The sequence below is a fragment of the Rhincodon typus genome, chromosome 26, assembly GCF_021869965.1.
Source record: "Rhincodon typus isolate 14 chromosome 26, sRhiTyp1.1, whole genome shotgun sequence".
Taxonomy (NCBI): domain Eukaryota; kingdom Metazoa; phylum Chordata; class Chondrichthyes; order Orectolobiformes; family Rhincodontidae; genus Rhincodon; species Rhincodon typus.
The window spans coordinates 10784976-10798986 of NC_063357.1; the positions used below are offsets into that span (position 1 = coordinate 10784976).

Consider the following 14011-nt stretch of genomic DNA (forward strand, 5'->3'; position numbering starts at 1 on the left):
CACATTTTTCACTTAGAATCATAGAATACCTACAGTGTGGAAACAGGCCATTCGGCACATTGTGTCCACACCAACTCTCCAAAGAGCATCCCACCCTTCTATGCTATCCCTGTAACCCTGCATTTCCCATGGCTAATCTACCTAGTCTGCACATCCTTGGACACTGTGGGAAATTTAGCATGGCCAATCTAACCAACGTGCACATCTTTGGACTCTGGGAGGAAACGCAAGCAGACATGGGGGTGGGGGTTGGAAGTGTGCAAATTCCACACAGACAGTAACCCAAGGGTGGAATCTAACCTGGGTCCCTGGCATTGTGAGGCAGCAGTGCTAACCACTAAGCCACCATACTGCCGCTTATATCTGTTCACAGGATCGTCAGTGATCCTGTAACTCTGCAAGTGCTGTTCTGTCAACACTCTTATGCTGAGCACAAGAATGGCTGGCCCCTGATTATGCAGCAGATCTTGTTGGGAAAGATTTCCCCTCCTAGAGTCTTGATTCCAGGGAAGAAGGCTCACTCGCTAATGCTTGCTTGGTATGTTGCATAAAAACATAGAAAATAGGAGCAGGAGTAGGCTGGTCAGCCCTTTGAGCCTGCTCCCCCATTCATTTATGATTATGGATGATTATCCAACTTCATATCCCTTTCCTGCCTTGTCCCCATATCCTTTGACCCTTTATCCCCAAGTGCTTTATCCAACTGCTCCTTGAAATCATACAATATTTTAGCCTCAGCTCTATTCGGTGATAGAAAATTTCACTGGCTCGCCAATCTATGAGTGAAGAAATTTCTCCTTATCTCAGTCCTAAATGGTTTACTCCCTATCCTTAGATTGTTACCCCTGACTCTGGACTCCCCTGTCATCATGAACAATCGGGGCAGCACGATGGCTCAGTGCTTAGCACTGCTGCCTCACAGCCCAGGGACCTGGGTTCGATTCAACCCTCGGGCGACTGTCTGTGTGGAGTTTTCACATTCTCCCCGTGTCTGCGTGCGTTTCCTCTGGGTACTCCAGTTTCCTCCCACGTTCCAAAGATGTGCAGGTTAGATGGATTGACCATGGGAAATTTCCCCACAGTGTCCAGGGATGTATAGGCTAGGTGGATTAGCCTTGGGAAATGTAGGGTTACAGGGATGGAATAGGGGGGTTTGGTGGGATGCTCTTCAGAGGGTCGGTGTGGACTCAATGGGCTGAATGGTCTGCTTCGACGCTTGAGGGATTCTATGATTCTGTGAACATCCTTCCTGCATCTAGTGTGTTTAGTCCTGTTAGAATTTTATAGGTTTCTATGAGAGACTCTCTAATTCTTCTGAACTCTAGTGAATGTAAACCTAACTGATTCAACCTTTTTTGTACATCAGTCCTGCTGTTTCTGGAATCAGTCTGGTAAACCTGCGTTGCACTCCCTTGATAGCTAGAACATCTTCCTCAAATAGGAAGACCAAAACTGCACAATATTCTAGGTGTGGTCTCATCAAGGCCCTGTACAATTGCGTCAAGCCATCCCTGTTCCTGTACTTGAATTGTCTCTCTATGAAGACCAACATACTGCTGCACTTGCAGGCTTACCTTCAGTGACTGATGTACGAGGACACCCAGGTCTCATTGAACCGTCCCCCCTCTCAATTTATAACCATTCAGATAATCCACCTTTCTGTTTTTGCTTCCAAAGTGGATAACCTCACATGTATCCACGTGGTAGGAAAATCACATCTCACAAACTTGATTGAGTTTTTTAGTGAAGTAACCAAAAAGGTTGAAGGCAGCGCAGTAGACATTGTTTACTTGGACTTTAGGTCCTTTGACAAGGTGCTGCATGGTAGACTAATTAGTAAAGTTAGATCACATGGGATTCAGGGTGAGCTTGCCAGTTGGATACAAAATTGGCTTTATGGTAGGAGACAGAGGTGGAGGGTTCTTTTTCAGATTGTATGCCTGTAACCAGCAGTGTTCCACAGGGATCGGTACTGGATCCAATTTTGTTTGTTATTTATGTAAATGATTTGGATGAGAATATAGGAAGCATGGTTATCTAAGTTTGAAGAAGGTTATCTAAGATTGCAGAGATCTTCATCAATTGGGTCAATGGGCTGAGGAGTGGCAGGTGGAGTTTAATTTGGGTAAATGTGAGGTATTGCAATTTGGAAATGTAAACAAGGATAAGACTTATTTAGTTAATGGTGGGGCCCTAGGTAGTGTTGTAGAGAGCGAGAGAGACCTAGGTGTTCAGGTACCTAATTCTTTGAAATTTGAGCCACAGGTAGACAGAATGGTTAAGAAAGCATTTAACTGCTTGCCTTCATTGTTCAGACATTTGAGTGTAGGAGTTGGGATGTCATGTTGAGGTTGTACGGGACATTGGTGAGGTCTCTTTTAGAGTGTTGTGTGCAGTTCTGGTCGCCCTATTACAGTTAAGGATGTTATTAAACTGGAGAGGGTTATAAAAGGTTTTGGAGTAGATCTGTAGCTCGGGTTGTGGGTGTTGAGGTTGGTTGGCTCGCCGAGCTCTTTTGTTGTTTCGCAGACGTTTCGTTACCGTGCTGGGTAACATCCTCAGTGCAGCCTCCGATGAAGCATCGGTGTGTTTTCCCGCCTGGTTTTTAAACTCTGGTGTCCGTTGCGATTGCCTCGCTTCCGGGTTTCCTCCGTAGTGGAATGTATATGGGGTCGAGTTCAATGTGTTTATTAATAGCCTGCTTCGTGGAGTGCCATGCTTCCAGGAATTCTCGTGCTTGTCTCTGCCTAGCCTGTCCCAGGATCTTCGTGTTGTCCCAGTCGAAGTCGTGGTTCTCCTTGTCCATGTGGATTGAGAAGTGGCAGCAGGGTTTCCAGTTGGCAGCTGTGACTCCTGCTACCTCAATGATTCTGTCCACTGACCTGCACTATGATCTCGAGCATAATACCCAGATAAACCAATAAATATACCTCTAAAACACTCAACATAAATGGATTCCTACAAGAAGATAGTCCCTGAAGATAGCATTCTAAAGGAAAACATAAAAGTTTTGGATTTTAAAAGAATTGAAAGGTTTAGAGAATCATCAAAGTTGAGATAGATTGCATGTCCAAACAGTAAAGCTACTTGCTTAAATTCAGAATTTTATCTCCATTATTTATTTTTAAACTAAAGTGCAACTTAGAAATATGCCTTTTTTTTTTTAAAATGACCCCCTCTCATCCAAAGTTGTTCTGTAACGTTTGATCTAAAACAGCCAGTATTACACTGCATTGTTTTTGAGGCTTTGGGGGAGTGAAAGTTCCTCTAAAATGCATGCCAAATTTCATTTTCTTTTTCAGATCCTAGTGAATTGTTGGAAATACATGGATACAGCACAGCTCATTTTCCTTGGCAGTTGGGAGATCTGTGTAGCCAAGGGTCCTCTTGTTTATCCTGCTCAACCAGTGGTTCTCCCTTTGACATGCCCAGCTGCTGCAGCTGTGGAAATGACAGGTAAAAAGAACAGGATAATATTTCATTAGAGTGTTCCTGAGTTCAATTACGTGTGCAGGTTTTACAAAATAGGATTATATTTACTTTAATTCCAGCATTACCTGTCTGGTTGACTTAACAGAGCATAAGAAGAAAGGTTTTTCATGGATAGCAAGTAAAGTAGTAATTAGAATATAAGGAACTGTACAACCAATTAATTACTTTGTGTTATAATGACTTAATATGACATTGATATTTCTTCCAAAGTAGTGATGGGTTTTTGTTTTGTTATTGGTTGATGGTAGAATGTTGGCCAGGGTACAGGGAGAGTTCCTTTGTGATCAATTACTTTCAGTTGAATGTAACTGGTTGTGTCTTGATCTTGTGTTGAGCTCTCAGGCTCCTACATCATCTGTATTAGTGATGGAGTTCTTGTACAACAACAAATGAAGGTGACTCCATAACTCCTGGTTATTTTTCTTTTGAGTGAGGACTGCGGAAGCTTTAGAATCAACATTTTTCTAGCTATGTATTAAGTCATGAAATTCTAGAGCTTAAAAACAGATGCATAGAAATAAGAGCTCAGGAATTGGAAGAGATGCAATTATAATGCTTTCCTGAAGACCCTGAGTCTTATCAGGAAATGTATTGAGGGTATTAGCAGACCTCTGATGCCTCTGTCAGATGTTCATTTTTCACATCTGACCATGATAGTGACTGTCAGCAGATGAATCAACCATGAGGAGTCCTATCCATTGAGAGTGAGCAATGTTCAAATGTGTGCATTTTCTAGCATGATTCACTGGACAATGATTGGGAGAAGGAGCATAGAAGTTACTGGACAAGAATAGGCAAAATGTCTATCTTTGTAGTCAGTTGTTTCAATGGTAATGGAGTTGTTTACTACTCCTCCACGTTGGCTTTGTTGTCTTTTCCAACGATGCCAAAGTAAATAGCACCACTTCTGCTCTGAAATCAGGTTTTCAATGTGAATCAGCAATTTTAAAAAATCATTGACCAGATTGCTGCTGGCACAAATTTATTGGATTGACTGCCTTATTTGAAGGAAGCACAAACTGATGTTGTGATTTTAATCTAATTATAGTTGAATTTGGCCATCACAGTTTTTTTTTGTCAATGTACTCAAATATTGGCCAAGTGTGCAACTTTCTGATTAACAGTATACTTTTCTGGATGCTGCTTACTTCTGAATCAATAAAGATTAACCATATTGGACGAGGGTGTTAGTACTATGTTGACTTCATTGTTAAGTAACTGAGCTGAAGGGCTGTTGTGACACAGTGGTTTGGTCCCTACCTCCGAGCCAGAAGGTCCAGATTTAAGTCCCACCTGTCCCAGATGTGTGCCATAACATTTCCGAATAGGTTGATTAAAATAACTATAACACTAACTAGTGGTGAAGGAAGAAGCAGACATTTGTAATGTTGCATTCTGTAAATACATTAAGAAAAATATCAGGTTCTAGTTTCCTACTTCAACTGGCTTTAGAATGAATTGACATGCATGGAAGAGAGGGCAGCATAGCGGATAGAACAATAGACTTTATGCTGTATGTCAACAAAAATTGTGTGTGGCGGGAAATGTTTCTAAAGGTAAAAGTTACCCCTTATAATTTCTGTGTAGGATGTGGAAAATAAACATCTGCAATCCATGGTGTTAACACACAAATAGGAATTATCTCATGAGATTAGATCCCCTTGCAAATTTTTTGACTCTTCTATCATAGGACTCCATTAAAGATGCTCTGTGAGAACATGAAGAGGCAAATTGTTTCAAGGGCATTTTATGGATGTAAGTACACTTAAAAGTATTCGGGAGTGAGTGACGAATGCTGTGGAGGGTAGTGTAAGATATTTAGAAATTATTTTAAATCCAAATTTGTATGATGGATCAGCTAATATAGATGATTTTGTAGCATTCTTTAATGTCATCACGATTGATTAATTAGCATCACTGTTGATAATAACCAAATTGTATAACTAGAATTATATTTGGCTAACAGTGAATACTAATATGTAAATTTTGCTGTAATGTTCTGTAATTTATTTGAGAAGCTTAGATGCTAAAAGTTCCTACTGAAGCTCGGGTGGTTTATGGGTCTATCCCTTACTGCTTTTTATGACTTACTTCAGTTGTAGCAGTTTGATGGTCCTATTGATACCTTTATGTTAATGTCGTAGTTCATTAATGTTGTTTTGTTCCAAGGAAGTTAACCATTGTGCTCATAGACTTCTGTGATTCTGCACCCAGGGCTAGCATACTGCCGACACCTCTCTACAGTCCGCACACACCTATCAGCCCTTGTGAATCACACCATCATTCCTCCTGACAAACCATGTGAAGCCGCAGGCGGACTGACTGGAGAAGTTTGGAATAAGTATGAGAAAGATAGGAAGGTAGGACAGCTGAGGAGAGAACAAATTAATCAGAATTCCTGCTTCTGGTCTGTAATTAATTATCACTCTTGAAGTATGTGCATGGCAGGATCAAATTGAGTTGACTAAATAATGTACTAGCATGTATAATCTGTTTATTCCTCTGAACCTAGGGGTGCTCCAAGTGTAAGGTGTAGCGAAGTGGTTGTTACACCACTGTTGCAGTTCAAACAGCCATTGGGCTATCTGACATGTACTTCAGGGTCCATTGTAATCACTTCCATGTACAATTAGAACTTTTTTTGCAACTATGAACAGAAGAATATTCCATTTTTGAACTTTTCTTCCTCCCGTCAATGTTCTTCTCTCCTCTTCTGAAGGCAGTCATTCTTGGCTTGGCATCTATTGTCTGGCCGTTGGCCCTGATTACTTATAACTGGATGGTTTTCAACCATAAGATATAGGAGCAAAATTAGGCTATTTGGCCAATGGAGTCTGCTCTACCATTCGATCCTGGCTGATATGTTTCTCAGCTCTATTCTTCTGCCTTCTCCCTGTAGCCCTTGATCCCCTTACTAAACAAGAACCCTGGAGAAAGGAAGCTGCAGAGAGCCCCCAAAACTGTGCATATATAATTTTCACATACATCCATTGACTGTAGGTTTTGCTGCATTGGCGATCAAGAATAGGAATTATCATAGTTTCTTTTTCTTCCCGACTCAGCAATCCTTAGCCAATTGCAGTGCTTTAGCTGCACTCCTGGCTAGAGAGCTTGGACATCTAATCTGAGACTTTTTTAGTTGTTGTGTCTTCTGGACCAGAAGATAACTTAATTTGACTGAAGGAATATACGTTGCTGTTCACAATCACACGTGGCTTCTGCCTGGAAAACCATCTTAGTTGCAGGTGGACTTGTTTAACCAAGTAGCATAGTCATTTGAAAGTAGGAACCGCTAATACAATCACAGACCTAAAGATTTGGGCATGGTATAGGATAATCTAAATTGAGAGGGGAAAAACGGCATTTTAAAGAATGCAACTTTTCTTTTGGCTTTACCAAGAAATGGTCCTGCAAGATAAACATGTATGATTCTGCAAAAGTTCTACAACAGGTAATTTTAAGCATTAAAGTAACAAATAAAACCATAAAATCATAGAATAATTACAGTTTGATGTTTTTATTCTTAGAATTACAAAAAATTGGAACTGCTGAGACTGGTTTATTATGGAGGAGTCCAGCATGAGATAAGGAAAGATGTTTGGCCGTTCCTCCTTGGACATTACAAGTTTGGCATGAGTAAACAGGACATGGACCAGGTATGTGGTCAACACTTTACTGAATTTCTTAGACTCCAATATGTATCAAGTGGACTTGAATGAGTCAAAAAGATGATAGGTTTTGGAAATTACCTTATCCCATTCCAGGGGCTGCTCTTCTCATATTTGGGAATCAAAACACAATGGGGACTGAGTGTAAGGAAATTTTAGAACCATAGCAAATAGGAACGGGAGTAGGTCATTCGGCCCTTCCAAACCACTCTGCCATTCAACACGATCATGGCTGATCATCCAATTCAATAACCCTGTTCCTGCTTTTTCCCCATTCTCTTTGATCCCCTTACCCCTAAAGCAAATTGTATCTAACTCCTTTGTGAAAATACTTAATGTTTTGTCCTCAACTGCTTTCTGTGGCAGAGAATTCCACAGGTCCACCACTCTCTGGTGAAGAAATTTCTTCTCATCACAAGCCTAAATGGCCCTTCCCATATCCTTAAACTGTGACCCCTGGTTCTAGGCTCCTGGTCATCAGAAACATCCTTCTTGTGCTTACCTGCCTGTATCTGAATATCAGATGGAAAATCATGCAGAATACATCTAATCTTTATCACTACTGTTTTAGATGAACTAACAGGCCATGGGACTAATACATTATTTCCTGTTGAGGTAGATAATGATTGACAGCACTTTAAGATGCATACTCTTAAAATACTTGTACATCATATCCCAAAAATCTTTGAGATGCTGCAAGATAGTGCCATTGATGAAGACAGAACTCCACGTTTGGTTAACAACAGTCAGTAGTTACAAGAAACTACTACCAAAATATGTGCATAAAGAGGTAGCTTAAGCTCTGACTAATTACATTAATCCCTGTGCTTGTCCCACAGGTGGATGAAGATATCGCTGCCAAGTACAGAAGTGTAACAGCAGAATGGAAGGCCTGTGAGTTGGTCGTCAAGCGAAGAGACAGGGAAACGCATTCAGCAATCTTGGCCAAATTTTCATCGGGTAGCAGCATAGATAGTCATGTACAACGTCTGATTCATCAAGATTCCAGCATCAGCAATGATGTAAAGTATTTTGCGTATCACATTTCCTGATTGTGTTAACAATTGGTATCAGTGAGCCCTTCAGATCTCAAACAATTTGCCTTCAGTCTTGGCTTGTGGATGACTCTGGAAAGGCCACATTTATTTTCCACTTATAGTTGCCGTAAGAATGTGATGGTTCTCCTCCCTTGCAATGATTCATTTGACAAATGAATAGCTTCAGAGGGAATTAAAAATCAATTATGTCCTGCAAGATGGAGTTAAATGGAGGTCAGACAAGTCAATATTGGCAGTCTCTTCCTCCCAGAGAGCATTATGGAACCAGTTAGATTTTAGGACATTTTGGCAGTTCTAGGTTGTGTATTGGCATGAGCCTGTAAATTTACTAGATTTATTACTTTGAACTTCAGAAGTTGACATAGTAAGAATCGTATGGACAATCATTTAACCGCAACATTTCAGTATTCAAAAATAATGGCAATGAATCTAAAGGAGGAAAATAGTGTAAACAATACCATACTTCTTTTAAAAAAAAATGCTCATTACACTGCTCAAAGTTAGGACACTACAAACTAATTTAGTTGGGATGCTCTGAGATTGTATCTGTGCTGCTACTTCTTTTTAAGACCCTAGGATGTAGACCACACAGTCCTGAGGACATGTCAGCCTTTCGGTACAACAGTTTTCCTAGCACCTTTTCCCTGATGATGGTGATCGTTTTAACTTCTTCCATTACTATCACCTTTCTCATTTGGGATGTCTTCTAAGTCTTCTACCACAAAGGTGCAAAAAAAAACTGTTCAAAGACTCCACCAATACTTTGTTTTCCATGATCAAATCCCCACATTCTCTTAGTGTAAGTAAAAAGTCATATTGAACTCAAAGAATTAAATCTGTTTCTCTCTCCACAGATGCTGCCAGACCAGTTGGGTTTCTCCAGCAGTTTCTGTTTTTATTTAGATTTTTGGCAACTGCAGGATTTTGTTTTAATTTGAGTGTCCTTCTAGAGAACTGTCTCTCTAGCCTTAGTTACTCTTTTCCTATTCAAATACTTGTAGGAACTCTCACTAATTGTTTTTACATTACTAGCTAGCTTTCTCTCATACTCTGTTTTTGGCCTCTGTTATCTTTTTAGTCATTCTTTGCTGGTTCTTAAAGTCTGCCAGTCATCTGACCTATTGTAAGTCTTTGCAGATTTGTACAATGTTTCTTTCAATGTAATACTATCCTTAACTTCATTAATTAGCCACTGTGATGCATCGTTCTCAAAGAATCTCTCTTTCTGACTGGGAAAAAATCTTTGTTGAGTTTATTTATTATCTTCTTAGAAGACGGCCACTTCAATTGTACACCTACCTTTTAACATAGCTTCCCAGTTCACCTTCGTCAGCTCTGCCTTCATAACCTCATTGTTACCTAGATTTGGGTCTGAAACTCCAGTCATGAACTCACATTTTTCTCTTTAAAACTGAACACTAGTCTAGGATAGACTGCTCCCTGTTTGAAACTACTTAAATCACATTCACCCCCTCCTTCACCAGTGCACAATGGTAGTGATGTGTGCCATCTGCGAGATGCTCTGAGGCATACCGCCAAGGCACTTTACAAGCACGTAATCCTTTCCCCTACAAGGGCATGTGCAGCAGACACATGAACACCATCAGCTGCAAATTCCATCTTGACTTGGAGCTATATTGCCATTCTTTCTCTCAGTTGGGTCAAAATCCTAGAACTCTGTCCTAAATAGCACTGTGGAGATGTTTTCTGACCAACCTGTTCAGAGATATTATTACACACCTCTGGAGCAGGTGGGGCATGAACCCAGGCCTCCTGAAACAGCACTGCAGACATCCCTACACAGGATAGAATACAGCAGTTGAAGATAACAGCTCATTACCATCATATGGGAATAAATGTTGGATTTGCCAGCAATGCCCGCATGCCAAGAATGAATAAAAAGCCACTAACATGTTAACTTAAAATCCATTAAGCAGTGTTGGAGAGCAGAATGGCATGTGTTCACTCTTTCCTCCACAGACCTTTCAAAGTATCTAGGAGGAAGCCCTTCATGCCTCTTCATTGCATGGCCCTTCCCCATTCTTCACTCATGGCCTTCCTCAACTAAGTGTTTGACAACCTTCTATGATTTCTGACTTCATAATGTTTTCAATTCCAATTCTAAGGTGTGTTTCTCAAGTGTGCAAAAACTGACTGGGAGAAAGAAAAGAAATGTAACAAAGTTAACTTCAGAACTGACCTGGTTTCAGCACAAACAAGCCTGGCAGTCAGAAATTGGAACTGAGCTGATTCCTTCTATTGTTCTCTTTAGCAGAATGCTGCAATCAGCAGGACAATGTGCTGGAGCACTTTTAATGATGAAATTGTAAGCACATCACTTAATTGATGGCAGGAGAAGTATATATGATGGCAAGGATTTTCATCCTTGATTCCAGATGATATAACAAATAAATGCTGCAAACGTTGGAAATTTACAAAGTAAAAACTTCAAAAAGTTGGAAATGCATAAATTCACCATCATTATCTCAAATGCAGGTTATCATTTTGATTTTAGGTCCTTCATACAACTCCAGATAATCTTTGAAGGTAATATCCTTGTAGATATGGTAACCCTAACTAGATGGGCAATGGGGAGTTTTACACACATTTTGATTTTAATTTTAAGACATTCATGATATCTGCCCCTACAGGGATTTCTCTGCTTCGCTTCATTATTCACATGAAAACTCTTGGTTAGTTTTACAATGTCATTTCTGTTATTATCCTGTTTAGGTCTTCATTTCTGTTGATGAAGTGGACCAGGGAGAAAAAGCCTTTAAATTGGTGGATGATGTAATGACAACAGTAGTAAACATTGACACCCCAACTGCAGTAGTTGAAGAGAGACCATCAATGGAGTTTGACTCTCCTGATTCTGGACTGCCTTCATCAAGGAATTATTCCGTCACATCAGGACACTCCCGAATCCTTTCAAGTACTGATGATCAAAGTTTGTGCATGGAAGAAGGTGTATTGGGAGAAGAAGATAACACTGAGTTACACAGGGTTGAAGAACAGACGCCCAGTGCAAGTGAATCTGGTTCCAGAAGAAAAAATGTCCTGCAAAAGGCTGAAGCTCAGGACTCGTTGTCAGAGGAACAGCTGTGCACTCAGTTAGATTTAATAATGAATGAGGAGAGCAGCTCATCTTTCCCGTCTACAACGTACACGGTCAGTTGGCTTTGATTCTATTCTGAAGAGATGATTTAAAAAAAAGGTAAAGCAGTGATTGGGACAGGTTAAAAGAGAAGTCTAGAACATGACAGATGAAATAGCATGTAGAAAAGTGTAAAGCCATCCATTTTGGTGTTAAAAACAGAAAACATTATAATCTTTAATTGTTCAGACATGTTGATATTTGCAAGGAACCAGTGTTTCACTTAAAGTCATGATTTTCAGGAACCCAACAACAAGTGAGGACTGACTATGCAGCTAATAATTAGGAAAGCAAATTGTGTGTTAATCATTATTACAAATGGATTGGAGCTTGGGTAAATATTCTTACTGCATCAATGTAGGGCTGCACCTGTTGTGCATTGGACAGCTTTGGTTGTCTACCAAAGGAATGCTTTTACTTGCCATCTGCAGAGTATAACAAAGGTTCACTAGATTGATTCCTGGGATGAAGAGATTGTCCTGAGAGAAGAGAGATTCCCTCAATTTTAGAAGAATGAGAGTTGATCTCATTGAGGCATACCAAGTTTTTAAGGGGCTTGACAGATGCTGGGAAGATGCTTTCCTCTGGCTGGGGATCACAACCTCCGAAAAAAACATCAGCAATTTAGTACTGAGACAAGGAGGCCTTTATTCACTCAAAAACATTTTTACGTCTTGTAACAAATAGAATTGAAGGCTTCATGAATTAGTAAGGACTGATAATGAAACATTACTAAATAATGATTTCTGAGCTCTTCGTGATTTATTACGAAGATGGCCATGATAAAGTATTGGTATCTATTGTAGTACTAAATGAGTGAAAGACAACCAATCTGGGGTTGATATTGGACGTGTGGTATGAACAGATATTCTGGGGTTATGTTTGATTACCTTGGAGAAACATTTCAAAAGGAGATTTTACAATTTTCTATCTCAGAGTGCTGACAATGCTCAGTCATTGGGTATATTTAAGGCAGAAATTGGTAAATTATTGGATATGACTGGAATCAAGGGGTGTGCAGCTAGTGCAGGAAGCTGGGGTTGAGATAGAAGATTGCCCATAATTTTATTGAATAACAAAGCAGATTTGAAAGATGAAAATGTTTACTCCAGATTCTATTTATTATATACTCATGTCAACTACTCAGTTTAACCTCCTCTCATTTTCTTCTTGTCAAGACTTGCTTGTTTCATTGATGATTAATTGGATATTATTCCTTTTCCATATTATATGAACCATTGCGTTCATGACGACAGTCATTTATTCAGTCCTTCTCCGAGTCGCTGACTTCATGTTTTCCTCTGATGACTTCAAGTTGTTTGACCCCTCATCTTAAATACGTTAAATGTAACATTGTCTCTATTTTTGTTGGGCCACATTTCACTATGTTATTCAAGGCTTCTCACTGTTGTAAGCAGAGAGTTGATCCTCAGTGTAAGATTGATGTGCAAATTATCCATATTTCTCCAAGGATGCCAGAACTGTTTTGAGATATTGATTTATTCCTCCAACTCTTGGAAATTTGACTGGCTCAGTTATCCAGCAAAGTGACAACATTGAAGAAACAAAGGCTATGTTGTGCATGAGGAAGTGATTCAGTCACTTAGATTACCACAATTTTAAATAATTACAACTATTTGAATCAATTTACTGGAGTACCAATTAATTGTTTTTTTTTCCGTATTTGGTTCTGGAATGAAAGCGAAGCTGTATTTATGAATGACTTGCATGGCTCACTTTAGGGAATTTAAGAGCAAGCCACATAGTGAGAGTGGATTTACATCAGGTAGGGGTACCAAATTCCCAGAAGGGCAGTATTGTGAATCACTTGAGCTTTTATGACATTCTGCTGGATGTTATGATTATTTTGTCCTGGTGCCTTCAAAAAATTTCACCATTTGAACTGCTGAGCTCTGGGTTACTCACCTAGTGCTCACCACACAATTCCCTGGAGCAACACAGCTGACGTACTGTCATTAAATCCAAAGAACTGGGCATCATAACTGATTAAACTGTGACTAGGAGTGACATACCAAGGCAGCAGAGAATGGTTTATAAGAATTCTGTGTTTTAATTCAGGATCTATTTATCAAATCTCTTATCTATAATTATTAAGTAAAGTTTGAATATTCCTTCTCTCTTAGACAGAACTGATGGATGCTGTATCATTAAATTGGCACCGGATTGATAAGGATGTACAGCGTTGTGATAGAAATTACTGGTATTTTACTGCAATTAACCTAGAAAGACTGAAGACTGTAATGTGCAGGTGTGGATATGAAACTTTCCCTCTACTATCTGTTGGATAGATGTTCTATATGTTCCAATTTTTTTTTTTTTTTTGCTTCTATCACATTTCTGATGCTTGTTTTCTCTTTGCCTTACAGTTATGTATGGGAACACTTGGATGTGGGCTATGTTCAGGGAATGTGTGATCTCTTGGCACCACTAATGGTTATTCTGGACAGTGGTAAGCACTGCTTAATAAATAAGCAATTGCACTTGAATAAATTCCACAATTCTTTATCCCAATCTTAAAGTGTCATTGCACATGGCTTAATGGTTGAAATAGCTACCTCAAAGTGAGATTTAAGCTCTTGTACATGTTGTAGAAGATAGCAACAAAGGTTACAAAG

At 39.6% G+C, this 14011-nt stretch overlaps 1 protein-coding gene across 1 annotated transcript in view; it reads left to right on the plus strand.

Annotated features, from left to right (window-relative positions):
• LOC109915233 (small G protein signaling modulator 2-like) overlaps window positions 1-14011 on the plus strand; it is a 51883-nt gene that overhangs the window by 24573 nt on the left and 13299 nt on the right. The window contains exons 6-13 of the mRNA XM_048612345.1: window positions 3303-3456; window positions 5183-5247; window positions 5707-5852; window positions 7020-7148; window positions 8000-8182; window positions 10952-11389; window positions 13520-13644; window positions 13763-13845. Of these exons, the coding sequence (XP_048468302.1) occupies window positions 3303-3456; window positions 5183-5247; window positions 5707-5852; window positions 7020-7148; window positions 8000-8182; window positions 10952-11389; window positions 13520-13644; window positions 13763-13845 (1323 nt within the window). The remainder of the gene's footprint in view (window positions 1-3302; window positions 3457-5182; window positions 5248-5706; window positions 5853-7019; window positions 7149-7999; window positions 8183-10951; window positions 11390-13519; window positions 13645-13762; window positions 13846-14011) is intronic.